This window comes from Caenorhabditis remanei, chromosome I, assembly GCF_010183535.1.
Source record: "Caenorhabditis remanei strain PX506 chromosome I, whole genome shotgun sequence".
Lineage (NCBI taxonomy): Eukaryota > Metazoa > Nematoda > Chromadorea > Rhabditida > Rhabditidae > Caenorhabditis > Caenorhabditis remanei.
Window position 1 is genome coordinate 2,554,667 of NC_071328.1, and position 26,418 is coordinate 2,581,084.

Consider the following 26,418-nt stretch of genomic DNA (forward strand, 5'->3'; position numbering starts at 1 on the left):
TAACCTTGGCCTCTCTCTTTCTCCGTTATCACCAATTCATTTCGGCTAGAAATGTTGCAGGAGGAAATCGAAATGCCAGGACCGGCTGGCGTACCGCAACGCAAAATGACGTATTTTGTGCCGAAGAGCGGTCAGTTTTCATTAAAAAAGATAAATAATTTATAGAATGTTTGTTTCCAGACAATTCGAACGAACAGGTTCGAGTGCCCAATGTCATAGCGTTGGTTGGTTTGCCGGCGCGTGGAAAGACGTATATCTCGCATAAATTGTGTCGGTATCTCAATTGGATTGGCATTAAGACTAAAGGTTTCTTTTAATTACCTTTTCTTTTTCACTAACAAAAATAATCAATTAAGGACTTTCATTAGACAATTTTAGAGTTTAATTCGATGATTTCATTAAAAACTGGTTTTTTGAATTGAACAATTTTGTGAAATAGCATAGTTGTCAAGGCCCGGCTTCAAAAAATTACCCCTTTTTTTCAATTTTTTATCGAAAATGTGACCATTTTTTACTATTTTTCAGAATTTCTTCTAATTCTGAATGATAGTCGAAAATTTGACTTTTTCGCTAAAAAAAATTCAAAAAATGTTTTAAAAAAATTTAAAACTTGACTTTCCCGCCAATTTGCCCGGGCCTTGACAACTATGAGAAATAGAGAAAACTGACAGAAAAAGACTTTCAAAGGGTCATATTTCGTCCATACCAATACAAATTATTTTCCCGCGAAACCGGAAGCGCAGTGAAGCGCGTTTGCACACGACTTAGCATGTGGAGTCGCCGCTCAGCTAAATCGCGTGCTCGTAACGTGGGCGAACGATAGGGAGTCAATTTTCGGAAAACATCAACTTTTCATCTATTTTTCACGATTTTTTTCGGTCAAACCTCGCGCAAACAAAACGAATTCATCAAACAATAGGAAAAATACAAATTTTCAACACAAACACAGGGATTTCTATAGTTTTCTGCACATTTCAAACCATATTTTCAGATTACCGTAATCCATCGTCAGAAATGACAAGATCTGTCGGAAAATAGGAATTTTCCGCTTCTTGAATTGATTTCACTAGAACTCCTAGAAAATCTATTTAAACGGGACTAAAGTCTTTCTGATACTTCAGAAAATTCTGAGCAACTTTCATCATTGGAGCATGTGCTAAAAATTGCTCTAAACGCCCTAAATTCACGTTTTCCCGGCTCAAAATGAGCCTTCGTGGAAGAGTTTTCCCACGCGAATTTCTTCCACCGTGTAGTCCTCTCGGACAAAATTATTTCTTTTTATTTCTCGATTTCTCGTTTTCTTGCTTTTTTCAACAAAATTTCGTGTTTTTTCTTCTTTTTTTACGATATAAATTGAGAAAAACACGAAAATTTGTTGAAAAAAGCAAGAAAACGAAAAATCGAGAAATAAAAAGAAATAATTTCGTCCGAGAGGACTACACGGGGGCAAAAATTCGCGTGGGAAAACTCTTCCACCTAGGCTCCTTTTGAGCCGGGAAAACGTGAATTTAGGACGTTTAGAGCGATTTTTAGCCTATGCTCCAATGATGAAAGTTGTTCAGAATTTTCTGAAGTATCAGAATCTGAAAAAATATGACTTCAGTCCTCCTTTAAGAACTGGAAAAACTTTGTTTTTTGACCGATCTTATCATTTCTCACGATGTGTTACGGTAATCTGAGAATATGTTTCGAAATGTGCTGAAAACTAAGACTATGATAAAACACAAAAACACTCAAAAGCTCGCAAAAACGCGAATTTTCAGTCCGAAAAACGCTCAAAACTGGTCATGGCCGAACTTTTTCTGTTTTTGGGTTTCTAGGCCTTTCTCAATTTCCCATGTTCTTTCAGCCTTCAACGTTGGTGAATACAGAAGAAGAGCGTGTAATCTCGAAGAGGAGGGAGAGAACGAGTTTTTCTCACCAAACAATGCAAGAGGACAGAAGATTCGAGAGTAAGGATTCAAAAAAACACAGAATTTGTCTGAAATTTGTGATTTTTCGATGAAAAATTATGAAAAATTCGCAGTTTTTCATTGAAAATTCCATAAAATTGTGAATTTTTTTCCAGTGAATGCGCACGATTGGCCATCGAGGATATGGGAAAGTATTTGGACAATAAGGAGGGAGAAGTGGCGGTGAGTGATTTGCGCTCCACCGCAAAACGCACACCGTGTACTCCTCGTGGACAAAAATCAGTATTTTTAACGAAAAAACCCCAAAAAACGATCAAATTCTGACGAAAAACTGCTGAAATTGTGTGGAGCGTCGTGTACTCCTCGTGGACAAGTCGAATTCTTGTTTTTGAAAATAAAACAGATTTTTATCGATTTTCGACTATTTTCTATGATTTTTATCATAAATTGAGCATTTCGAGCGCGAAAACCTATATTTTTGACTCGGATTTGTCAAGAACTTGAGTTTTCGCGCTCAAAATGCTCAATTTATTGAAAAATCATAGAAAATAGTCGAAAATCGACAAAAATCTGTTTCTAAAACATGTTTCAATTTCAAAAACAAGAATTCGACTTGTCCACGAGGAGTACACGGCGCTCAACACAGTTTTAGTCGTTTTTCGTCGAAATTTGATCGTTTTTTGCGATTTTTCCATGAAAAATACGGATTTCGAATTGATTTTCATAAATCTACTTGTCCACGAGGAGTACACGGTGTTGCATTGTTATTATCGGTAGAGCGCGATTGCATCAAGCTCACAGCTATGCTAGAAAACGCGCTCGACACTACATTTCGGTAGAGCGCATCAGTGTGAGGCTCCCGGGACGATTCGGGATGTTTCCCGGGAAGTTTCCCGGGAAATTTCCCGAGAATTTTCCGGGAAATTTTCGGTAAAAATTTCCCGATAGCTTCCCGGGAAATTTCCCGGTTACTTCCCGGGAAATTACCGGGAAATTTTCGGTAAAAATTTCCCGGGAAATTTCCCGAAATTTATAGTTCCGGGAAGTAAACTTCCCGGGAAATTCCCGGGAAATTTCACTTATGTACAAATCTGACAACCAGGGTTCGACCCCTACTAGTGGCAAAACTTTTTTGTTTTTTGTTTTTGACTTTTTGGTACCAGTCTGATCACCAGGGTTCGACCCCTCCGGTGTCAAACCTTTTTTTCATTTCATTTCTTGCTTTTTGGTACCATTCTGAAACCATTTCAGAACAAAAAAACATTTTTAGATTACAAGTGTCTATTTTCAGAACAGTCCTTCTCCGAAAAAGCAACTTTGGTCTTCAGATTTTTACCAAAAACCAAAAATGAAATGAAAAACAGCTTTGACACCAGTGGGGTCGAACCATGATTGTCAGATTGGTACCAAAATGTTAAAAACAAAAAACAAAAAAGTTTTGGCACGAGTGGGGATCGAACCCCGGTTGTCAGATTGGTACCCAAAGTAGTTCTCAGTAATTTCCCGAAAAAAATCCCGGATTTCCCGAACTTCCCGAAAATTTCCCGGGAAATTTTCGGGAAAATTTCCCGGTATTTCCCGGGAAGTTCGGGAGCTTCCCGGAACTTTACCGGGAAATTTTCGGTAAAAATTTCCCGGTAATTTCCCGGGAAATTTCCCGAAACAGCATTTCCCGGGAAATGTTTCCCGGGAGACTCACACTGGAGCGCATTTCCTCACACCAAAATTTTTTTTCGAAAAAAATTTTTTTTTTTGCAGATTCTCGACGCGACGAATACGACGAGAGACCGTCGGAAGTTGTTGATGGAATTCTGTAAGAATCTGATGCACGAACCGCCGTTCCGCGTGTTTTTCGTCGAATCCGTGTGCGATGATCCGGTGATTATCAACTCGAATATTACGGTAAGAAATTGTTATTAGCAGTTTCAAAACGTCCCGGTCTCGAAACGGCTTGGTTTTGAAGTGGTGAATGTCTAGGACAGTTTGAAACCGCCAGAAACCGGGATATCTCGAACTGCCGACTGCATATGCCTTGACCTGGCCTGCGCTTCATTGCCTGCAACAAATAACATTGAGCTTAACGATCCCAGGAATCGTTCTCGGTCCAGGACCGTTGGTGCCAGGCTCCCTCTTATCACTTCTAATCGGTGCAGCACCGCCTTATATCTCTTTTCCGACAGTGTCACTGTCTTCCTTCTCATATCACCCACGAACCCTAGCCACGTAAACACGGAACTCGGTTCCCAATTACATTTTTTGTTTTGAAACGGCAAAAAAATGTCCCAGTTGCGAAACGTCTCGGTCCCGAACTGAAACCGCTCCAGTTTCAAAACGTACAGTTTCGGAAACTAGGACATCTCGAAACCAGACGCTTTGAAACCGCATACATTTTTCGGTTTCAAACCGTCCCAGTTTTGAAATGACTTGGTTTCTAAACGTTACGGAGATGGGTCAATTATGACCACATTTTCAGCTCAGTTTCTGAATGTCAGGGTTCCGAAACGTCTTGGTTTCAGAACGTCCCCCAAGGCAAATCGAATTAGTATCGAAATGTCTCGGTTACGAAATGTCTAAATTTTAGTGAATGCTTATTTATTTGAAGGACTTACACCACTTATTCAAATAAGAAGGACACTTCGAAAGCGAGCCGCTTTGAAACCAGGACGTTTCGGAACCCTATGTTCCAAATTAAAACTGTCTCGGATTCAAAACGTCTCGATTTTGAAATCCATAGACTCCTAAACGTTTCAAAACCGTAAGTCTTTTTACGACTGGTTTCGAAACGTCCCGGTTTCAAATCGTCTCAAAATTCCTCAAAATTCCATATTCCCATACTATCCGAGGCCCGGGTATTAGCTCGGTGCAGTTGTTACAACAGCGCTCCACCGAAATCCCTTTGAAAAATGTCTCTTTTTCTCTGCGTCTCTCAATTTCGCACACTATTTTCTCGCGGTTTCGGTAGAGCGCGGTTGTAAGAAGCTTGCCGTGGTAATTGGCGCCAATTTTCAAAATTCAAGTTTTTGAAATTTTTGACTGTACTTCAGAATAAGGAGAAATTCTGAAAAATTATCAAAATTGGTCGCATTTTCAAAAAAAAAACGATCAAATTTCGACGAAAAACGACTAAAACTGTGTTGAGCGCCGTGTACTCCTCGTGGACAAGTCGAATTCTTGTTTTTGAATAAAGAAACAGATTTTTGTCGATTTTCGACTATTTAAAATAATAGTCTATTTTCTATGATTTTTTAATCATAAATTGAGCATTTTGAGCGCGAAAATCCAAATTTTTGACTCGGAGTCATCAAAAACTTAAGTTTTCACGCTCAAAATGCTCAATTTATGATAAAAAATCATAGAAAATAGTCGAAAATCGATTAAAAAAACATGTTTCAATTTCAAAAACAAGAATTTGACTTGTCCACGAGGAGTACACGGTGTTGCATCGTTATTATCGGTAGAGCGCGATTTTCGATGAAAAATTGGTTAATTTTTTGAAGTCTTTTTGAAAAATGCAATATTTCCTTCGTATTTTTTGCAGGAAGTGAAAATCAACTCACCGGATTACAAAGGCATCATGTCACAAGAGGAAGCGAAAGAGGACTTTTTGAAACGTATCGAAAACTACCGTATGCAATATGAGCCACTCGACGAGGAGTACGACGAAGAGCTCAGCTACATTAAAGTGATCAATGCGGGCAAATCGTTCTACGTTCATAATGTGAATGGACACGTTCAGAGTCGTGTTGTCTATTTTCTTATGAATATTCATTTGCTCCCCAGAAGTATCTACTTGTCGAGAGTGAGTGTGAAAGTGCGCTCTGTTGCGAAAATTTGGGAAATTTGAGCAGTTCAGTAGCATTTTTACGATTTCTTTTCATCTTTTGCATGAAAAACGCATCGAAAACTCTGCAATCGACTAAAACCGACCATATCTGGGCAAACAAGAAAATTTGGCCGTGTACTCCTCGTGGACAAGTCGGAATTATGATTTTGAACAGTTTTGGGCAATTTTCCGCGTTCTTTGTCATTCTTCAAGATTTTCATCTGGAAAATAAGAGCTTTTTCTCGAAAATACTCAAAAAAAAACGATTTTCCATGGAAAAAATCAAAATTTCGTAGTGTACTCCTCGTGGACTAGTCGTTTTTGGAAATTTCAGACAGTTTTCAGTGACTTTCCGTCAATCTTACCCGATTTTCATCTATTTAAAGTGAATTTCCTCTGAAAATCATTCGAAAAACACGATTTTACTCAAAAAATCGACGAAAAAAACGACGAATTTCGAGAAAAAAGTGACGGAATGTTTGTCGTGTACTCCTCGTGGACAAGGCCATATTCTGTGTCTGAAGGGTTTCATAGTTTTTCAGCGATTTTTCGTAAATTTTCTCATTTTTTACCGAAAAAAACTGTAATTTCCTCGAAATTTGTCGGGTTTTCATCGATTTTCTGAGTGAAATCGTGTTTTTCGAATGATTTTCAGAGAAAACTCACATTGAATAGATGAAAATCGTGTAAAATTGTCGAAAAGTCACTGAAAATTGTCTAAAATTTCAAAAATCCGAGAACGACTTGTCTACGAGGAGTACACGACGGCCTTTTGCGGTTTTTTGACGAAATTATGATTTTTTGAAAGAAAATCATGTTGTTTTTAGTATTTTCCAGAAAATAATATTATTTTCTAGATAAAAACCTTGAAAAATGACAAAGAGCGCAGAAAATTGGCAAAAAATTGTTCAAAATCTTAGGTCGACTTGTCCACGAGGAGTACACGAAAATTTTTGTATTAGAGCGCACTTGCATAGTTTCGATGCTAATAATCCCATACTCTCTAAACAATAGTCAAAAATTTGACTTTTTCGCGAAAAAAATCGAAAATTTTGAAAATTTTGAATTTTGGCGCCAATTAACCGGGACTTGCAAAATAAAGGCGCACTAACGCTTTGGAACTGTAACGTTTTGGAACTCCTTTTAGCCGTAGAGCGCGCTTGCATTTTTCACTCAATTTGAGATTTTAAGCCATATTTTAAATATTGTTTTCTCATTTTCTATCAAAAAAAAACAAAAATACCAGCTTTTTTGATAGAAAATGAGAAAAATATTTAAAATATGGCTTAAAATCTCAAATTGAGTGAAAAATGCAAGCGCGCTCTACGGCTAAAAGGAGTTCCGAAACGTTACAGTTCCAAAGCGTTAGTGCGCCAAAATAAGAAAAATTCCAATCAATTTTTGCAGCACGGCGAGAGTGAATACAACCAAATCGGTCGCCTCGGCGGTGACTCTCCACTCAGTGCGAACGGTTTGAAATACGCGGGAAAACTGCGTGAATACTTTGAGAACGAGGATTTGGACGACTTCCGTGTCTGGTCATCCCAAAAGATTCGTGCCGCCCAAACGGCCGCCCATCTCAAAGATTTGGCGGGTCACACGGAATTCTGGAAGTGTCTTGACGAAATCGACGCGGGAATATGTGAGGGTTTGACGTATGAAGATTTCGAGTCTCGTTACCCGAAACAATTCGCTGAGAGGGATAAGGACAAGTACCACTATCGGTACCCCAGCGGGGAGTCTTATGAGGATTTGGTGGCTCGTTTGGAGCCGGTTATCATGGAGCTCGAGCGACAATCCAATGTGCTCGTCATCTCTCATCAAGCGGTGCTCCGATGCATTCTCGCCTATTTTACCAATAAGAATCGCGACGATTTGCCATATTTGAAGGTCCCACTGCACACCGTTATCAAGTTGACACCGAAAGCGTATTCGTGTGAAGTGGAACTCTTCAAATTCGACATTAACGCTGTCGACACGTATAGAGAGAAGCCGAAGTAAATTAGGATTGAATGCTGTTTTTTGTACATTTATATAACTTTTCTATATTCGGGCGTATTTTTTTTGTTCGATTTGCATTTTTCCATCCCCCTTTGCCTTTTATTTGTGCTTTTTCTATGTAATTTGAGATAAAATACGAGAGTACTGAGTATCGTTTGCAAGTGATGAGAATGGGTGATTCGCTGCGTAGCGACTCAGCTGCCCAAGCGAAGCAGAGGGGCGGGTCTCTGCTCCTCCCATTTTCGCAATTTGCCGCACACACACCGTGACGGGGGTACTCGATTTTAGAACTCGGAAAGATAGAACTGTGACAAAATAAAACTGTTACAAAGTGGAACTGCGACAAAATGGAACTCTAGTTTGAATGGAGCGCGTTTGCATCCGTGACTTTTAAGACGAATTTTAACCAATTTTCGATGAGAAAAGTCGAGTAAAAACACTTATTTTACGGAGATAAACTCTTTGTCTATTTAATAGTTAACAAAAAAACTGTATAAAATTATATTAGATAAGCCCAATAAGCATTTCCAAAACCAGTGATAGAGTTCTATTCTGTAACAGTTCTATTGTAGTCGGCATTTAATTTTAGGGGTACAACAATTTTAAGGTACAAAGGGTACAACTTTCGTCATTTTAGGGTACAAAAATGAAAGGGTACAACTAATATAATTTTAATTTGTGTTGTTAGTTACTAGGGAATGTTCCAGACGTAATTTGGCCTTTCAAGTTGGCTCATCTAGGTATAAGGTACTTCTGCTGATTCCGAATATGTGATCCAATTTTGCAGAACGCTTCACTGAACTGAGATATATGCATTTTAAGTCATTTCTAGTGCAAAAATGACATTTTTCAATAGGCTGAAAATCAATTTTAGACTCTATTTTTCTATTTTTTTTTTCTGTGTAATACGTGTGAATTGAGGTTGAAAAAGCACATTAGAAAGTTTTTCTAGTGAAAGCAGTTTTCAAGGAACGTTTTATCGCGACGGTGCAAATGCCAAAAATGAAAGTGATACAATTATTTTCCTAAAAACTGCTTTCACTAGAAAAACTTTCTAATGTGCTTTTTCAACCTCAATTCACACGTATTACACAGAAAAAATAGAAAAATTGACTCTAAAATTGATTTTCAGCCTATTGAAAAATGTCATTTTTGCACTAGAAATGACTTAAAATGCTTATATCTCAGTTCAGTGAAGCGTTCAGCAAAATTGGATCACATAGTCGGAATCAGCAGAAGTACCTTATACCTAGATGAGCCAACTTGAAAGGCCGAATTACGTCTGGAACATTCCCTAGTTCACGGTCTCCATGATTTAGTACTATCAATGGGAGTCTGAATAAAGGGAATTCCGAAGACATTGATTTTTGTGTGGCGATGAGAGGAGAGAAGAGGTATGGTAGATGAGGAGAAATCGGAAGGGTGACGTCAGATGGCAGGTGTTTGAGCATGATGGATAGATGACGTGAACTGGGAGACTCATTATGTGTTTAGAATAGGCGTATGGTGAACCAAATCGAGACTACCGGGGCAATGTGTCTGTACATCAATTGGAACGGCCACTGGGGGTGGGGTCGATTCTTATTGAGTGAAGTGTTTTGGCATGGAAAGTGTTTATTGTCAAGTTTTAGTTGCAGATTGAGATGGTAACAGAATATTATGCGGAATATACAGTATCGTGCGGATAAATGAATGCAATAGAACAGAAGGTTGAAATTAGGAATTTAAAGGCGTATTGTGGTCTGTTGTGATATTTTCATATTATAATGTATGAGTTTCGGCGAGTTCATTTTCTTACTTCAAGAATTTTTAAATTTGGTCCACAACCCGCTGAAAGCGAGCGCCGGAAAGATTGGTCATTGAGAAGGCCGAAGAAAATTGGTGGCCGTGGCCTAGAAATTCTACTTCAAAAAAGTAGATTTTTTGAATTTTGACGGTATTTTTGATTATTTTTTTTGTATTTCTTCAATAATTTCGATAGAAAACGGCAAATATTGATAGAAAAAACACTAAAAACTATCGAAAATAACGCCAGAAACATCAGCACACTGAAAAAACTACTTTGCCGAGGTGAACTTTCTAGAACATTCTCGCTGACCAAACTTTCCGTTAGTTTTTCAGTATTCTGCTATTTGTGGCGTTATTTTCGATAGTTTTTAGTGTTTTTCTATTAATATTTGCCTTATTCTATCGAAATTATTGAAGAAATACAACAAAAATAATCGAAAATACCGTCAAAATTCAAAAAATCTACTTTTTCGAAGTCGGATTTCTAGGCCACGGCCACCAATTTTCTTCGGCCTTCTCAATGGCCAAACTTTCCGGCGCTCGCTCTAAGCGGGTTGTGGACCGAATTTAAAAGTTCTTGAAGTATGAAAATGAACTAGCCAAAACTCATACATTATGATATAAAAACATCACAACAGACCACAATACGCCTTTAAACAAATTATAAGAGCATGAAGTCTTGATCTTCAGTTCAGATAATATTGCTCACATCATTGATTTGGTCAACGAGATGAATGTGGAGAGTGAAATATCAGTATTCTCTCTGGCTTTGATATATAGATATTTATTGTTTTCCACTAGAAACTCTCCAATTGTTCCATCTCCACGACGAAAAGAATACTTTATTCTATGTGAAAGACCATCTGGGCCCTCAATTGTTTCTTCAGATCTGATTTTGACTACTCCAGCCGAGATTCTGAAGAAACTCAATGTTTAATATTTCTGAAAGAAATTTCTATCTCTTTACCTTTCTCTAAGTCCGTTTATGCAATCGTCTATATCTAAGGATAGAAACTCAATCATCATTACTGTCCATTTCGGCGTCCATCCGAAACACCACATTTCAATCAAATATGCCATATTAAGCAACCACATTATTGAGTGTGCAGAAAAAATGAGTACAGAAAATGAATTGAAATTTTCAATGTCCGTACAACCGACCCAATTAGGATTCCGAATGACTAATTGGTTTGGACTGTATCGGCATCTACTGATATCGAATGTAAAACCCTGTATGTCGAGTGTCAATTCGCTTTTAGCCTCTTGTCGATTCACAATGTGATACACTACTTCATCATCATCTGGAGTGTTCTCTGAATCTCCAACCAGTATCAATGCTTTCACATAATTAGTGTTTCTCCAATTCCTACAATATAAATCAATTATTATTGCGTTTTCATCTCGTGTAAAGTCTTGGAAGTGAAGTTCCAGATCTGTCAATGTTATATTGAAAATGTAGGATAGATGATTGACGAATGTGCGGAATCCGAAACATCCATATTCCATTGGTACGTAAAATTTCAGACGCTTTTCCTCCGCAGTGTTGTGATCAGTTTCGGTTGGATTCCAATTGGGTATACGAACGGCGAATTTTGCTTCCAAGAACTCATGTTTGTCCGAACTTTTTCTTTGAATAGTGGGAGTTGTAGAGACAGAATAATCCAATTCGAAAATCCATCGAGTACTGGGATAATAATTGAATTCCAATCTTATTTCTCTCTTTTTCGAAAATTTCAATTGAAATTTCACTGCTTTCTCCTTACATTTCAGTTGGTTTCGAAGTGACTGACAGACTGTTTTACACCGTTTACTGCATAGTGACAGACATAATCTGAAAGTGACAATTGAAATGTATTTATATTTAAATAAAACTTACATTTCGAATGGAGCCATCAATTTAAGCCCATGATTTAGTACTATCGATGGGAGTCGGAATAAAGGGAAATCCGAAGACATCGATTTTTGTGTGGCGATGAGAGGAGAGAAGAGGTATCCAAGGAAGATGAGGAGAAAAGAGAGAGAGAGTGGTCAGATAGGGCAGCTGTTTGTATTCGATGGAAAGAGGACGTTGAGAGGCTCATTGTGTGATCAGAACAGACAATTTAGGACGGGTTATGAACTTATGCCGATTATGATGAGGGGCACACACGGTAATTCAATCATAACCTATGCAAACGCGCTTTGTTGAGACTACATTTTGGTAATATTATTTGACGCCTAAATTTCAATTTTTTAATATTTTTTGTTTTTCCAAAAAATTGGCCTTTCTCGATTATATTTCTCCTTAAAACTATTTCTTGTCTAAGTTTTTCAGTTAGAACAATAAAATTCAGGTAAGCGCTCAGGTAAATCGAAATTAATCTAATTAGGTTTGGCCGTAATCTAATCCTAATCTAATTAGATTAGTGCAATTCCGTGACGCAAACTGCGAGCGCGCTAGCTGATGGGGCATTTTTTTCTCATTATTTTTTTTCTCGGTTTTTTGTATTTTATGTGGATATAGATTTTTATGTTTTTTACAACTTTGTATTTATTAGTTTTCTGAAACCTTTCGTACTTTATTATTGTTTTTATTTTCTTTTTCAATTTTCAGTTAATCTACAGAAGGCACAATGGAAAGCCGACTATCAATCAAAAGAGTACGAACGACGGCGAGACAAATTTTTGATAGAATCGGGAAAAAGAAGAAAAAAGAAGAAGAAATGCTAGATGAAAATGACAAGGATGTGGCAGAAGAGAAGATGGGAAATGAAGTAGACTTTATCATGGTCTCTACGTGTACCTTCAATTTCCACATTTAAATTCAACAATTTTCAGTCATCACGCGAGAAGTATTGCGAAAAATGGACCGAGAAAGAGACACCATCAGGACTAGTTTCCTTGTTAAGATATTTAATTTTTCTTTTCCCATTTTCTGTTAATCGTGTTATTTTCTTTTTTTCAATAAATTATCGTTGTTTTTAAACGCAACGTTTTTTTTACAACCAGAAAATAATTGGGAAGATTAGATTTAGCATTAACTTGGCTAGGTTACGCACTAATCTAATTAGGCTGTGCACTAATCTAATAAGGGCAAGCTATAACCTAACCTAACTGTGGCCAAACCTAATTAGATTAATATCGATTTACCTGAGCGATTTTTCTGAAAAGAGCGCATTTGCATAGGTTCACTTTGAATTATCGTGGGCACAGACAACTCACATCGTTGTTAGAAGAACGAAAGAAAAGAACAGTTTCACATATTAATAGAGTGACGTTTCGAAAACAGTGTTTTTTTTTTTCGAAATTTTCGATGAAAACCTAAATTTTTGATGCCAAAACTTTCGAAAAAAAATCACGAAAACCGGAAAAGTTGCAAATTATTTCCGAAAAAACCGGCATGACATGACTTTCATTTCATTTCAAAAACCGAAAAAAAATTTTTTCGGTTTTCGAATATCGTGTCATTCCGACACGTTTCGAAAAAAAGTCAACGGTTTTTCCGACATGAGTTGGCCTAGAAAACTCCGCGTGTGTACTTCACGAGGACAATTTATTTGTTGGGAATTTTTCAATACTGTCGAAAAAATAAAGTTTCGACAAGGATTTTCAAAAAAAAATTTGCGCGCTGAAACGCGCAAGCGCATAAATTTGTGGGCGGAGCTTAAACTGCAAGCTTAAATAAGCGGCGCGGTTCTAATTCCAGTTGTTTTTTTCAAATTAAGAACCGCGCCGCTTGCAGTTTAAGCTCCGCCCACAAATTTATGCGCTTGCGCGTTTCAGCGCGCGAAATTTTTTTTGAAAATCCTTGTCGAAACTTTATTTTTTCGACAGTAATTTTCCAATTTTACTCTTTTTTTTCTAAAATTTTTATGAATTTTCTGTAACATTATACGATTTTCAGAAAAAAAAGAAGACGATTTCCGAATAATTGGTGTATTTTTACAAGTAATGAATGTTTTTTAAAGTATTTTTTCATCAATTATTCGCAAATGCTCATATTTTTTTCCTGAAAATCGTGTAATGTTATAGAAAATTCATAAAAACTTTAGAAAAAAAAGAGTAAAATTGGAAAAAATTAATGAAAAATTATTTATCTAGAAATATTTCGTAGTACTACTAAATGTTTCTAGAAAAAGAAGAGTCGGGGGTGGAGAACACACAGGGTCTCGGGATGAGTAGTGAAAATAAACGCGCTCCGCTGAATTCAGCAAAAATTTTAGCGCGAAATTCAAAATAATATCTTTATTTTAAAACTTTATTTCTTTATTTAAAAGAATTGATCTTGAAAATATGCGAGACAGTCGAAAAACTGACCAAAAATGCGGAAAAAACAGACATAAATCGGCTCAAAAAGTGATCGATTAAGCTGCGTATCAAAGTGCCACAGTGAAACAGCGAATTGAAAAAATTAAAATTTGAATTTACCGCCAATGTCTAGTGGAGCGCATACGCTTTCACTACTCACTCCTAGACCCTGTGAAAATTCATAAAAATTTTAGAAAAAAAAGAGTAAAATTGGAAAAAATTAATGAAAAATTATTTTTCTAGAAACATTTCGTAGTACTACTAAATATTTCTAGAAAAAAAGAGTCGGGGGTGGAGAACACAGAGCACAGGGTTTAGGTGTGAGTATTGAAATCGAACGCGCTCCACTAGACATTGGCGGCAAATTCAAATTTTAATTTTTGCAATTCGCTGTTTCACTGTGGCATTTTGATACGCAGCTTAATCGACCAGTTTTTGAGCCGATTTATGCCAGTTTTCGCGTTAAAATTTCAGCTGATTTCAGCGGAGCGCGTTTATTTTCACTACTCATCCCGAGACCCTGTGACAGAGAACGATTTAATTGATTATTTAAATTTCCGAAAAAAAAAGTTGAAATTAAAAGTTTGATGTGCAGGTTTGTGGGGGTACTGTATTTAAATTTTTAATTTTTAAGCTCTCTTTTTTCTAATTTTTTAAGCGAAAATTTCGGAAATCGGGCTGAAAATATGCAGAAAAAGAAAAAAATGTATGAAAAATTTAGAAGTTTTGATAAGAATTTTCAATTTTGGAACTATTAATAAAATTTTTATCGATTTTTTAAATTTTTCTCTCCATAAAATATTTTTTCTATTTTTTTTCCTTTTCCCATTACAATGAATCATACACCGAATACAAATACATTGATTTAGCGCTTTCTGTTTGTTCTCTCCTCTTCCCCCAAACTGTCTGCGTCTCTCCTCTCTCCACACTCTCTCGCCAATCAATTCCCACCGAAAATCGTCATTTTCGCCTTCCAAATCGCTGGAAAATGTCGATTTCTTTAGACGATAGTCGTAGCGATTTCAACGAATGTAAGTATAGTTTCTGGAACTAACATTTTTTATTGAAATTTCAAAAAATTTCAAAAAAATCGATATTCAGCGGCGGCGAGCACATCAATTCTGCAGGAGCCGATAGATCTGAAATTGTTGGCGGCTGAAAGTGTGATATGGACAGAGAAAAATGTGGCGTATATCGGCCCGTTTGGGAAATTTCAGGGAAAAATTGTGATTACTCGATATCGATTGGTTTTTCTAGTGGGTGATGGTGGGAAATCTTATGAGGTTAGTGGAGAAAAATTGATTTTTTTAAAATTCTGTATTTATTCTCTAGAATATTCCTCAAAAACCTTCTAAAAAGTCTTTAAGATCTTTTTTCCTAAAAAAATTGGTAAATTTTCGAATTTTTTGAAAAAAAATTTAAATTTTTTCAGTTTTTCTCAACTTCCGGACCGATCAATAACCATCTTGTAGCAAATTTTATGGATGAATTCCTCAAAAACCTCTGAAAACTACAAAAAATCTGATTTTTACTAAAAAATTGAGCGAAAATTCACAAAAATTCGTCATTTAGCCCGGAAATTGGAATTAAAAGACCAATTTTGGCTCCAAAATGTCTGAAAATCGCCCATCCCGACAGTCCCCGAAATGAGATTGAAACGCGTCGAAGGCGCGCCAGACTCTTGAGATTTTTGAGAAAAAAAACGCAAAAAAACCATCAGAAATCGCCTGAAAATAGTGTTTTTTGACCAGTTTTGTCTAATTTTTGCTGAAAATTTCGAAAAAAAATAGCCAAAAATCATCTTGAGGTGAGGGTTTTACTACTAAAACCGCTTTACAATTGTGCTTTTGATGAATTTTGACAAAAAACGCGCCTAAGGGACCCCAGACAGTTTCTAAGAGAGAAATCAAAAATATATTTTAGCCTAATTTTCACTAAAAACCTCTCTTTTAGATGATTTTTGCTCATTTTTTCTGAAATTTTCAGCCAAAATTAGACAAAATCGGTCGAAAAACACTATTTTCAAGCGATTTTAGCTCATTTTTTGCGTTTTTTTCTCAAAAACCTCGAGAGCCTGGCGCGCCTTAGACGCATTTCACATCTCAATTCGGGGGTGTCGGGATGGGCGATTTTCAGACATTTTGGAGTGAAAACTGTTCTTTTATTTCCAATTTCCGGGCTGAATGACGAATTTTTGTGAATTTTTGCTCAATTTTTCAGTAAAAATCAGAAAAAATTGGGTCAAAACTTTCAAAAAATTTTTTAAATAGTTTTCTGAAATTTTTTTTTAATTCGAAAAGATTTCCGATTTTTAAGAAAAAACCTTTTATTACAATTTTCGGAACATTTTTTTTTGACAAAATCTGAAAATATTTTCAGCAATGGAAGCTCGATATTCCACTCGGACAAATCTCTCGAATAGAGAAAGTGGGCGGTCGCTCGACGAGTGCCGCCATGATGCGGGGAGACGATAATTATGGATTTATAGTGTTCTGTAAGGACTATCGAGTCTATAAATTCGCATTGGTTCCCGGCTCGAATCGGAAGAATATTTGTGATTCGTTGAATCGATATTCGTTCCCGATTTCACATAATTTTGTGAGTTTTCGATTGGAAATTTGCTAAAATCGGAGAGAAATAAGTGAGAAAAATAAGATTTTACAAGCAAAAAATCGAAGGAAAACCCCGAATTTAGAGTATTTTTGAAGCGAAAATCAGTAAACCGCGCTCTACCGAAACCGCGAGAAAATAGTGTGCGAAATTGAGAGACGCAGAGAAAAATCGAGGGCATTTTGGTGGAGCGCAGTTGTAAGAACTGTGCCGGGAATGCCGCGAATTTAAATTTTTGACATCAAAAAAATATTTGAAACACTATTTTTTGGCATATTTAAAGTCAAAAACTCGAATTTTTAACAGTCGTGAAAACAGCAAAATCGGTCATTTCAGACGCGTCAAAGGCGCGCCAGATTCGCGAATTTTCAGCCCAAAAATGATGGAAATTCATCACAGCTGGCCGAACGTTTGTGTTTTTTGGGTTTCTAGGCCACCGAAAGTTCTTCCACGTCCGCTTTTAAAGTTTTTCAAAATTGAAAAAGCGTCAAAGGTGCCCCAGTATTACGTAGAAATTGAGATTAAGACGATTCGAAGCGCGCTAAAGGCACACCAGGGTAGCAAATGTAGAGAGTTCGGACGTTTAAAACGCGTCAAAGGCGCGCCAGAAAACGCATTTTTTTCAGGAATATTGGAAAATGTCATTTTCCGTAGGTTTTGTGTATAAAATTCGTCTGGAAATGTTAGAAATTAAGACATTTTCATTTTATTTCTGAATTTCTAACATTTCCAGACGAATTTGATACACAAAATCCATGAAAAATGAGAATTTCCGATATTCCTGAAAAAAACGCGTCAAAGGTGCACCAGTCTCGAATCACATTTTGCTGGCGCGCCTTTGACGCGTTTTAAATTACCTAACTCTCTATATTTGCTATTCTGGGGTGCCTTAATCGCTTTACTCAATTTTTGCGAATCTGGGGCACCTTTGACGCGTTTTCAATTATGAAAAACTCGGTGACCTAGAAACCCAAAATTACGAAAATTCGGCCAGCAGTGACCAATTTTTAGCATTTTCGGGTGGAAAATTCGCGGTTTGGATGGGTTTTTGAGTATTATCATAGGAATTTTTATATTTTTCAATATTTATAAATCATTTTCTGTAATTTTCCAGCCTTTCTCTTATATATAACTAATTTCCAGCCAATGTTCGCCTTCGTCCACGCGGCTGAGTCCCCTCGATTGCTGAAAGATGGTTGGAAAGTGTATTCAGCCGAAAGAGAATACGAACGACTCGGAATTCCGAAATCTCGATTATGGGAGATTGTCGATATTAATAAAGATTACAAATTCAGTGAGACTTATCCGAGAATTGTGAGTTTCTATGTTTTTATTAGCACGACACGCGTCTTACAACCGCGCTCTACCGAAACCGTGAGAAAATAGTGTGCGAAGTTGAGAGACGCAGAGAAAAAGAGGCATTTTTCAAGGGGATTTCGGTGGAGCGCAGTTGTAAGAACTGTGCCGAGTTGATAATTTCCATTTTAATAATAATACATATTTTTATTTGCAGTTTGTGATTCCAAAAGCGTCATCCGAGAAGGGAAAACCATTCATCAAGAAACTTGGAGAGTTCCGGAGTAAAGAAAGGATTCCGGTAAGGATTTAGGCAGAACAATCTGTAAAACAGGATTTTGGAACGGAAAATCCGATTTTCACATCAAAAATCGAGTAAAAATCGCATTTTTTCCATAAAACTGATTTTTAGTTGAAACATTCGAATTTTTGTTCAAAAACTCTATTTTTAAGAGGAAAATTAAGTTTTTTTCAAAAAATTTTGAGTAAAACTTCAATCTTTTGAAAAATATGGACTTTCTGTAGAAAATACTCAAAAACCCCGAAAAATAGCGAAAAAAACTAAAATTTTCCGTCTGAAAACTGCTCAAAAGTGGTTTGTGTGATGATGATGGCCGAGGTTTTTCTGTTTGGGTTTCTAGGCCAGCGGAACGAACGCTCGCTGGCCTAGAAACACAAACAGAAAAAGCTCGGCCATGATCACTGACCACTTTGGAGCAGTTCTCAGACGGAAGTTTCAATGATTTTTTGATCATTTTTGATGATTTTTCAGATTTCGCAAAACTTTTTTTTACATTTCACCGAAATATTCTTCCAATTTCATTTATTTCAGGTGCTGAGTTGGATAGATCAAACCACGTTGGCATCGATTACCAGATGTTCTCAACCAATGACAGGAATTGCAGGAAAACGAAGTGCCGATGACGAGACGTAAGAATTTGCAGAATTTCAGATTCAGATAATTCTAAAAATTCTAAAAAATTCTAGGAAACTTTAATATTAACGCAAAAAATAGCTAAAAATCGCTTCAACAATCGTTCTCCTGACTCAAAACGAGATTTGGTGGAAGAGTTTTTTCGTGTAGTCCTCTCGGACAAGATGATTCCTCGTTTTCTCACTGTTTCCAATAGATTTTCGTAGTTTTGCGATATGTTTGTTGAAAAAAGTGAGAAAACCGATTTTGAGCGAAATTTTCACCCGAAAAGCGGCATTTTTATCCAAACATGTTGGAAATTAGATAAAATCTAAGGTTTTTGCAGAATTTTGGCAAAAAATCTGAAAATTTCCAGAAAAAAAATGATTTCGCGCTAAAATTAGTGAAATTTAGAGAAAAATCGATTTAAAATTATAAAAATTCACTCAAATTTCAATAGTTTTTCAGCTTTTTCAGCTCGAAAACTAGGAAATCCGAAAAAACACGCATCTTACAACTGCGCTCTACCGAAATCCGCTTGAAAATTGTGTGCGAAATTGAGAGACGCAGAGAAAACCCGAGGGCATTTCGGTGGAGCGCAGTTGCTACATCTAAATCTTCCAATTTTCAGTCACCAATGATTTTGAGCTAAAAATCGGAATTTTCACCCAAAAAGCGGCATTTTTATCCAAAAATAACCAAATTTTTCCAATTTTCAGCCATCTAACGAATATAATGAATGCAAATGCAAACTGTCGTGAACTCCTAATTCTCGATGCCCGTCCAGCAGTAAATGCGAAATTGAATAAAGCAAAAGGCGGTGGATACGAGGAGAACTATCTGAATGCGTCGTTAACTTTTCTGAATATTCATAATATTCACGTAGTGAGAGACTCTCTAAAACGAATGACAAATGCATTGATTCCACGGGTTGACGAGAAGAATTACTATAAAATATTGGATGAATCAAAATGGTTGAATCACATCCAAAGTATTCTCGAAGGGGCAGTCAAAGCGGTATTCAATGTTGATACTGAGAAACAGAGTGTCCTAATTCATTGCTCTGATGGATGGGATCGAACGGCTCAGTTGACGTCTCTCGCTATGATTCAATTGGATCCTTTCTATCGAACTATCGACGGTTTTATTGTGTTGATTGAGAAGGAGTGGTGCAGTTTTGGACATAAATTTGGGGAGAGAATTGGTAAGAGAGAAATTCTGAAAGGGAGAAAATTCTAGAAAAATCGGTCTGAAAATGGGCGGAGCTATGAAGTTTCTGGGATTTTTTGAGCTTTTCTGTCAAAAATGAGACTTTCCGGGGATTTCTATTTGAAAAATTCTAGAAAAATCGGTCTGAAAATGGGCGGAGCTATGAAGTTTCTGGGATTTTTTGAGCTTTTCTGTCAAAAATGAGACTTTCCGGGGATTTCTATTTGAAAAATTCTAGAAAAATCGATTAAAAATGGGCGGAGCTTTGACAAGATTACTGTTTTTTTTGGGAGAGAATTGGTAAGAGCGAAATCGGGATTTTTGGGGAGAAAATTCGAAAAAACAGTTAAAAATTCCCATTTTTATGAATTGTTTTGGTGAAAATTGTTAAAAAATCGGTCTGAAAGGGGCGGAGCTTGGAATTTTTTTAAAGCTATGAAGTTTCTGGAATTTTTTGAGCTTTTCTGACAAAAATTAGACTTTTTCTGGGGATTTTTATTTGAAAAATTATGAAAAATCGGTTGAAAAAGGGCGGAGCTACCTCTTCTCTGGAAAATTTCGACGTAATTTAAAGGTGCTACTTCGTTTAAGAACTATACGAATAAGAACTGTGTTGTTTAAGAACTGGGTTCGCAGAAGAACTGCGCGAAGAAGAACTGTTTTGCATAAGAACTCTGTTCGCATTGGAGCGTGTTTGCATCAGCCACATTTTTTTCATTATTTCGATGGTTTTTTATCTGTGTTTTCGATTCTTTTTGATTAAAAATAATTATTCAAAAATTAAATTGTAGTTGAAAAATTATTTTTAATCAAAAAAGAATCGAAAATACAGATAAAAAACCATCGAAATAATGAAAAAAATGTGGCTGATGCAAACGCGCTCCAATGCGAACAGAGTTCTTAAACGAAACAGTTCTTCTTCGCGCAGTTCTTCTGCGAACCCAGTTCTTAAACAACACAGTTCTTGTTCGTGCAGTTCTTAAGCGCAGTAGCACCAATTTAAATAAATTTCTCCATTTTTTGCAGGCCACGGCGACGACGCCCATAGTGACGGAGAGCGTTCCCCGGTGTTCGTTCAGTTCTGTGATTGCCTCTGGCAGATAATTCGTCAATTCCCGTGGGCATTCGAATTCACTCAAGATCTGTTGATTCACATGTTGGATGAGTTATTCTCGTGTCGATATGGAACATTCCTTTTCAATTCTGAAAAGATACGATTACACGATAATGTGCGTTTTTTTGATTTTGGTTTATGAGGAGAAAATATTGAAAATTTGAACATTTTTGAGTGAAAATAACGATTTTTCAGTGATTTTAATCACTTTTAGTAAATGTTTTCCCTCTATAACATTGATTTTTGCTGAAAATAGCTATTTTTGTTTGTTTTTTTTTAGTTGACGGAAATTTCAGATTTGTAGTCTAAAAATCTAATTTTTTCAGAAATGCGCCGAAACAACGATATCCCTGTGGTCATACGTCCTCGAGAATAGAAAAAAATTTACGAATCCAATGTATCGAGTGTCGAAAAGTTAGTACTATATTCCTTGTCATATTTTTACTTTTTCAGATTCCGATACTTCTGAAAATTCTAAGAAACTTTTATAATAGACGCATATGCTAAAAATTGCTTCAATTCCCGTTCTCGTGACTCAAAATGATCTTTGGTGGAAGAGTTTTTCCGCGCGGGCCGTGTAGTCCTCTCGGACAAGATGTTTCGCTCAATTTCTCGTTTTCTCAGCTTTCCAACAAATTTTCGCTATTTAGATAGAAAAAAAAACACGAACATTTATTGGAAAGCTGAGACAACGAGAAATTGAGTCAAAAATCTTGTCCGAGAGGACTACACGACCGAAAAACTCTTCCATCAAAGCTCATTTTGAGTCAGTTAGAACGAGAATTGTGGCGCTTAGAGCGATTTTCAGCATACATGGAAATTGTTGGTTAGAATTTTATCCCAAAGAAAGCTCAAAACACGAATTTTCAGTCTGAAAAATGCTGAAAGTGTGTTAATGGCCTAACTTTTTCTGTGACACCGCTGGCCTAGAAACCCAAAACATAAAAAGTTAGGCCATGAAACATTTCCGCGCGTATGCTGAAAATCGCTCTAAACGCCACAATTCCCGTTCTAACTGACTCAAAATGAGAATTGGTGGAAGAGTTTTTCGGTCGTGTAGTCCTCTCGGACAAGATTTTTGACTCAATTTCTCGTTTTCTCAGCTTTCCAATAAATGTTCGTAGTCTTCCTTTTCTTTTTAGCGATGTAAGAAAAAACTATGAAAATTTGTTGGAAAATGTGAGAAAACTTGAAATTGAATCCTTTAAAAAAACCCCAATTTCCATTTTTTTCCAGAAACGAAAAAAGTGTTATACGCGAATCCGTCGTTCTGTGTTCTCCAAGTGTGGACCGATTATTATGCCCGTTCGAATCCCCACGTCATCACACCCAATCATGAGGTAGATCAGAATGAAAAATCGAAAAAAATTATTAAAAAATCGACTGAAAATCGTTTTTTTTCCATTTTTTAATCGGTTTTAATCTACTTTTCTCGATTTTTGGTCAATTTTTAGCCGAATTTTTATAAAAATCGATAAAAATGAATGAAAAGTTTTAGGATATCCAACAACCGGCCGCCCAATTTGTCAACGAGAAAAAACAGTTGATGGACGAGATTATGGCATTGGATGAGGCGGCGCAAACCATGGATTCTTGATATTTATTGATTTTTCGCATTTTTTAACTGTAATTTTCAGATTTTTTGATATAAATAATATATATTTCGCTTCATTTCATGTAAAATTTCATAAAAATAAGAATAAATCAATTTTCTCACCCTTTAAAATTCAAATTCTCGCAGTTCCCGCCAATTTTGGTGTGCAATGGCGCGTAATTGCTTGCGCGCCAAGATTTTGAATTTGAATTGATTTTTCCGAATTTTCGACTATTTTGGGTCATTTTAGCTCATTTTCCCCAATTTTTCTGAATTTTCCACTCAACATATTGATTTTAGATGGAACACATGAATAAGGAGAATGTTTCCGTGGAAAATTCCACTCCGCCAGTGAAAAACGCGCCGGAAAAAGCGGAAATCCATGTAAATCAGGACGAATACAAATATTTGAAGCAAGTCGAGCAGATTCTGGCTGAAGGAACTCGTCGTGATGATCGTACCGGCACGGGGACCATCTCCATCTTCGGAATGCAATCAAAGTACTCGTTAAGAGATGGTACGTGGCTGAAAATGGCTGAAAGTGGGCGGAGCTTAATTTTTCGACGGAAAAGTGGTTTTTCCCGCGGTTTTCAGTTGAAAATCGATGGAAAATCGATGGAAAATTAATAAAAAGCGCAGAAAATCACGCCCGAAATCATGATTTTCGCAAAATATCGACGAAAAATTACGGGAAAACAAATTTACCAAAAAGTTTTGCAGAATTTTGGCAAAAATACGAAAATTTCCAGAAAAAATAATGATTTTCGCGCTAAAATTAGTGAAATTTAGAGAAAAATCGATTAAAAATGATAAAAATTCACTCAAATTTCAAGAGTTTTAGCTCAAAAACTAGAAAATCCGAAAATATTAGCACGACACGCTTCTTACAAACTCGCTCTACCGAAATCCGCTTGAAAAATGTCTCTTTTTCTCTGCGTCTCTCAATTTCGCACACTATTTCCTTCGGTTTCGGTAGAGCGCGGTTGTAACAAGCATGTCGTGCTGATATAGAATCAACATCTCTCAGTAGAGCGCACTTTCTCAATCTACTTGTGCATAGTTTTTACAACCGCGCTCCGTTGAACGGCTCTTTTCTCATTTCTCCTCCAGGAAGCCCGTCGTGTCTTGTTACAGTACTCGTTGCTTTTTTAAGCTATTTTTGGTCGAAAAAACGCCGATTTTCTAGAAATTTCCGTTCAAAATCCAACTCAACTCACTCTTTTCTTCATGCACAATCCCAAGCCGCCGCGTAACTTCCCTCAAACTTGATGTTATGAGCTGAAAAACATACCAAAATGTAGATCTCGACGAGTTCTATGTTTGTGACCTAATCCGGGGCTAGTTACCGATCGTTAATGTGCCGTAGGTCGTAGTTTATGACCAGCTCGACTTGCTGCACATTAATGATCGGTGATCAGGTTCGGATTATCCCATAGACATAGGACTCGTCGTGATCTACATTTTGGTATATATTTCAGCTCATAATATTGAATTTGAAGCGAGCTACACTGCAAGTATGGGTTTTGTTGGTTTTTGAGTAGAAATTTCTAGAAAATCGGCGTTTTTTCGACTAAAAATTGCTTAAAAATGCAATGAATACTGTAACAAGACACAACAATCTTCCTGGAGGAGAAATGAGAAAAGAGCCGTTCAGCGGAGCGCGATTGTAAAAACTATGCACAAGTAGATTGAGAAAGTGCGCTCTACTGAGAGATGTTGATTCTATATCAGCTCGGCACGCGTCTTACAACCGCGCTCTACCGAAACCGCGAGAAAATAGTGTGCGAAATTGAGAGACGCAGAGAAAAAGAGACATTTTTCAAGGGGATTTCGGTAGAGCGAGTTTGTAAGAAGCGTGTCGTGCTAATATTTTCGGATTTTCTAGTTTTTGAGCTGAAAAAAGCTGAAAAACTCTTGAAATTTGAGGATTTCACTAATTTTAGCGCGAAAATCATTATTTTTCTGGAAATTTTCAGATTTTTTGCAAAAATTTCTGCTCACCACAAAACGTGTCTACTGGAAAATTGATTTAAAGCGGTTTTTGTTAGATTTTGAGCAGAAATTTTTGAGAAAATCGGCTAAATGGCCACTTTTTCGACTAAAAATGACTAACATCGAGTTCTAAGCGGAGTTAACCGACTTTTCCCAGGTTTCATTGCGGTTTTAGTCAATTTTTAATCGAAAAAATCGCTCGAAAATGTCGAATTTAACAGATTTTCTTCCCCAAAAAGCACCAAAATCCCACAATTTTCTTCACACAGGCACAATCCCTCTACTCACTACAAAGCGTGTCTACTGGAAGGGTGTACTCGAAGAGTTGCTCTGGTTCATCTCAGGATCGACAGACGGAAAGCAGTTGCTGGCGAAGAATGTAAAGATTTGGGAGAAGAATGGAGACCGCGCATTTCTTGATAATCTCGGAATGACGTCACGGGAAGAGGGAGATCTCGGACCGGTATACGGTTTCCAGTGGCGTCATTTCGGTGCGAAATACGTGGATTGTCATACGGATTACACGGGAAAAGGGGTGGATCAGCTGGCTGAGGTCATTCGACAGATCCGTCAGGAGCCAGATAGTCGACGTATTATTATGTCAGCGTGGAATCCGACGGATTTGGGAGAAATGGTGCTGCCACCGTGTCATACGATGTGTCAATTCTATGTGGAAAGCGGAGAGTTGTCGTGTCAATTGTATCAGAGAAGTGGTGATATGGTACGGTTTCTCGAATTTCAAAAATTTCGACGGAGCGCACTTACTCACTTTGCAATTTTAAATTTCCTTTCTGGTGTGAAAAAATGGGTTTTAGCATTAGAGCGCGCTTACACTTTCACGCAATTTAAGGTTTTAAACTATTTGTTTTCATTTTCTATCAAAAACTGCAAAAATCCCAGCTGTTTTGATAGAAAATGAAAAAAAAATGTAAAAATGCAATCGCGCTCTATTGCTAAAGCAGCTCCAAAGCGTTAGTGCACCGAAAAAATTAAGTTTCCGCTAGAGTTTTCAACATTTTTCTCGCGGGTTGAAACGTAAGACATAGAAAAGGAGAAAGTGCGCTCTATTGAGACTTGGCAAAATTCGGTGCCGCGTTTGAATTTTTGACAAAAAACAACCACATTACAGCTCTCAGTAAGTTTTCTGACAAAAATGAAGAAAAAACAACGAAGACGCATGACAGAAATGAGAATGTGCGCTCTATTGAGAATGCGAGTTTTTGGGTGCCGCGTTTGACTTTTTGAGAAGAAAACTTGATTTTGGGTTTTCCTAACGTTCACTACGCTGAAAATCAAAGGAAAAAACTGGAAAGATTTTTAAAAATGATGAAAAATCAAAGGCAGGGCATTGTGGGCGGAGCTTAAACTGCAAGCCATGAAATTCCGAATTCGCGTTTTTATCGAAAAAATTGTAGAAATCGATTTAACTACGAATTTATCTTCGAATTCAACGTTAAGTGGAATTTCATTGCTGGTAGTTTAAGCTCCGCCCACAATTCGCCTGTTTTGTGACAGTAATTTATATTGCCAAGTGAGTAAATGCGCTCTGCCGAAATTTTTTCCCTCAATAAAAATCTATATTCTCCAGGGTCTCGGCGTTCCATTCAACTTGGCCAGCTACGGTCTCCTGACCCATATGATCGCAAAAGTGTGCGGCCTGCGTGCTGGAACTCTTGTCCACACCCTCGGTGACGCCCATGTCTATACGAATCACGTCGACGCACTGCGTATCCAATTAAAACGTGAACCGTACCCATTCCCGAAAATTCGATTCACTCGTGACGTCACTTCGATCGATGATTTCACTTCGGACATGATTGTGCTCGACGACTACAAGTGTCATGGAAAGATTCCCATGGATATGGCTGTTTAATTTTA

General features: G+C 37.1%; 4 protein-coding genes across 4 annotated transcripts; 3 read left to right on the top strand and 1 right to left on the bottom strand.

The window, feature by feature from the left end:
* Positions 1–51: 51 nt before the first annotated feature.
* On the top strand, positions 52–7,737 carry GCK72_000347 (uncharacterized protein; the record flags this gene model as incomplete). Its single annotated transcript, XM_053722429.1, has 7 exons — positions 52–130; positions 181–306; positions 1,850–1,952; positions 2,069–2,135; positions 3,672–3,815; positions 5,452–5,712; positions 7,144–7,737. 7 exons carry the CDS (start codon positions 52–54, stop codon positions 7,735–7,737), a joined length of 1,374 nt encoding a protein of 457 aa, XP_053591074.1.
* Positions 7,738–10,230: 2,493 nt separating this feature from the next.
* Positions 10,231–11,481, bottom strand: GCK72_000348 (uncharacterized protein; the record flags this gene model as incomplete). Its single annotated transcript, XM_053722430.1, has 3 exons — positions 10,231–10,441; positions 10,493–11,356; positions 11,402–11,481. 3 exons carry the CDS (start codon positions 11,479–11,481, stop codon positions 10,231–10,233), a joined length of 1,155 nt encoding a protein of 384 aa, XP_053591075.1.
* A 3,319-nt stretch (positions 11,482–14,800) lies between these two features.
* On the top strand, positions 14,801–22,551 carry GCK72_000349 (uncharacterized protein; the record flags this gene model as incomplete). The annotated part of the gene is made up of 11 exons (XM_053722431.1): positions 14,801–14,843; positions 14,914–15,095; positions 16,192–16,410; positions 17,566–17,736; positions 17,936–18,019; positions 18,551–18,648; positions 19,351–19,835; positions 20,867–21,069; positions 21,281–21,368; positions 22,191–22,294; positions 22,453–22,551. The coding sequence occupies 11 exons, from the start codon at positions 14,801–14,803 to the stop codon at positions 22,549–22,551; spliced, it is 1,776 nt and encodes a 591-aa protein (XP_053591076.1).
* Positions 22,552–22,848: 297 nt separating this feature from the next.
* GCK72_000350 (uncharacterized protein) lies at positions 22,849–26,413 on the top strand (the record flags this gene model as incomplete). Its single annotated transcript, XM_053722432.1, has 3 exons — positions 22,849–23,065; positions 24,810–25,261; positions 26,129–26,413. 3 exons carry the CDS (start codon positions 22,849–22,851, stop codon positions 26,411–26,413), a joined length of 954 nt encoding a protein of 317 aa, XP_053591077.1.
* Between the last annotated feature and the right edge of the window lie 5 nt (positions 26,414–26,418).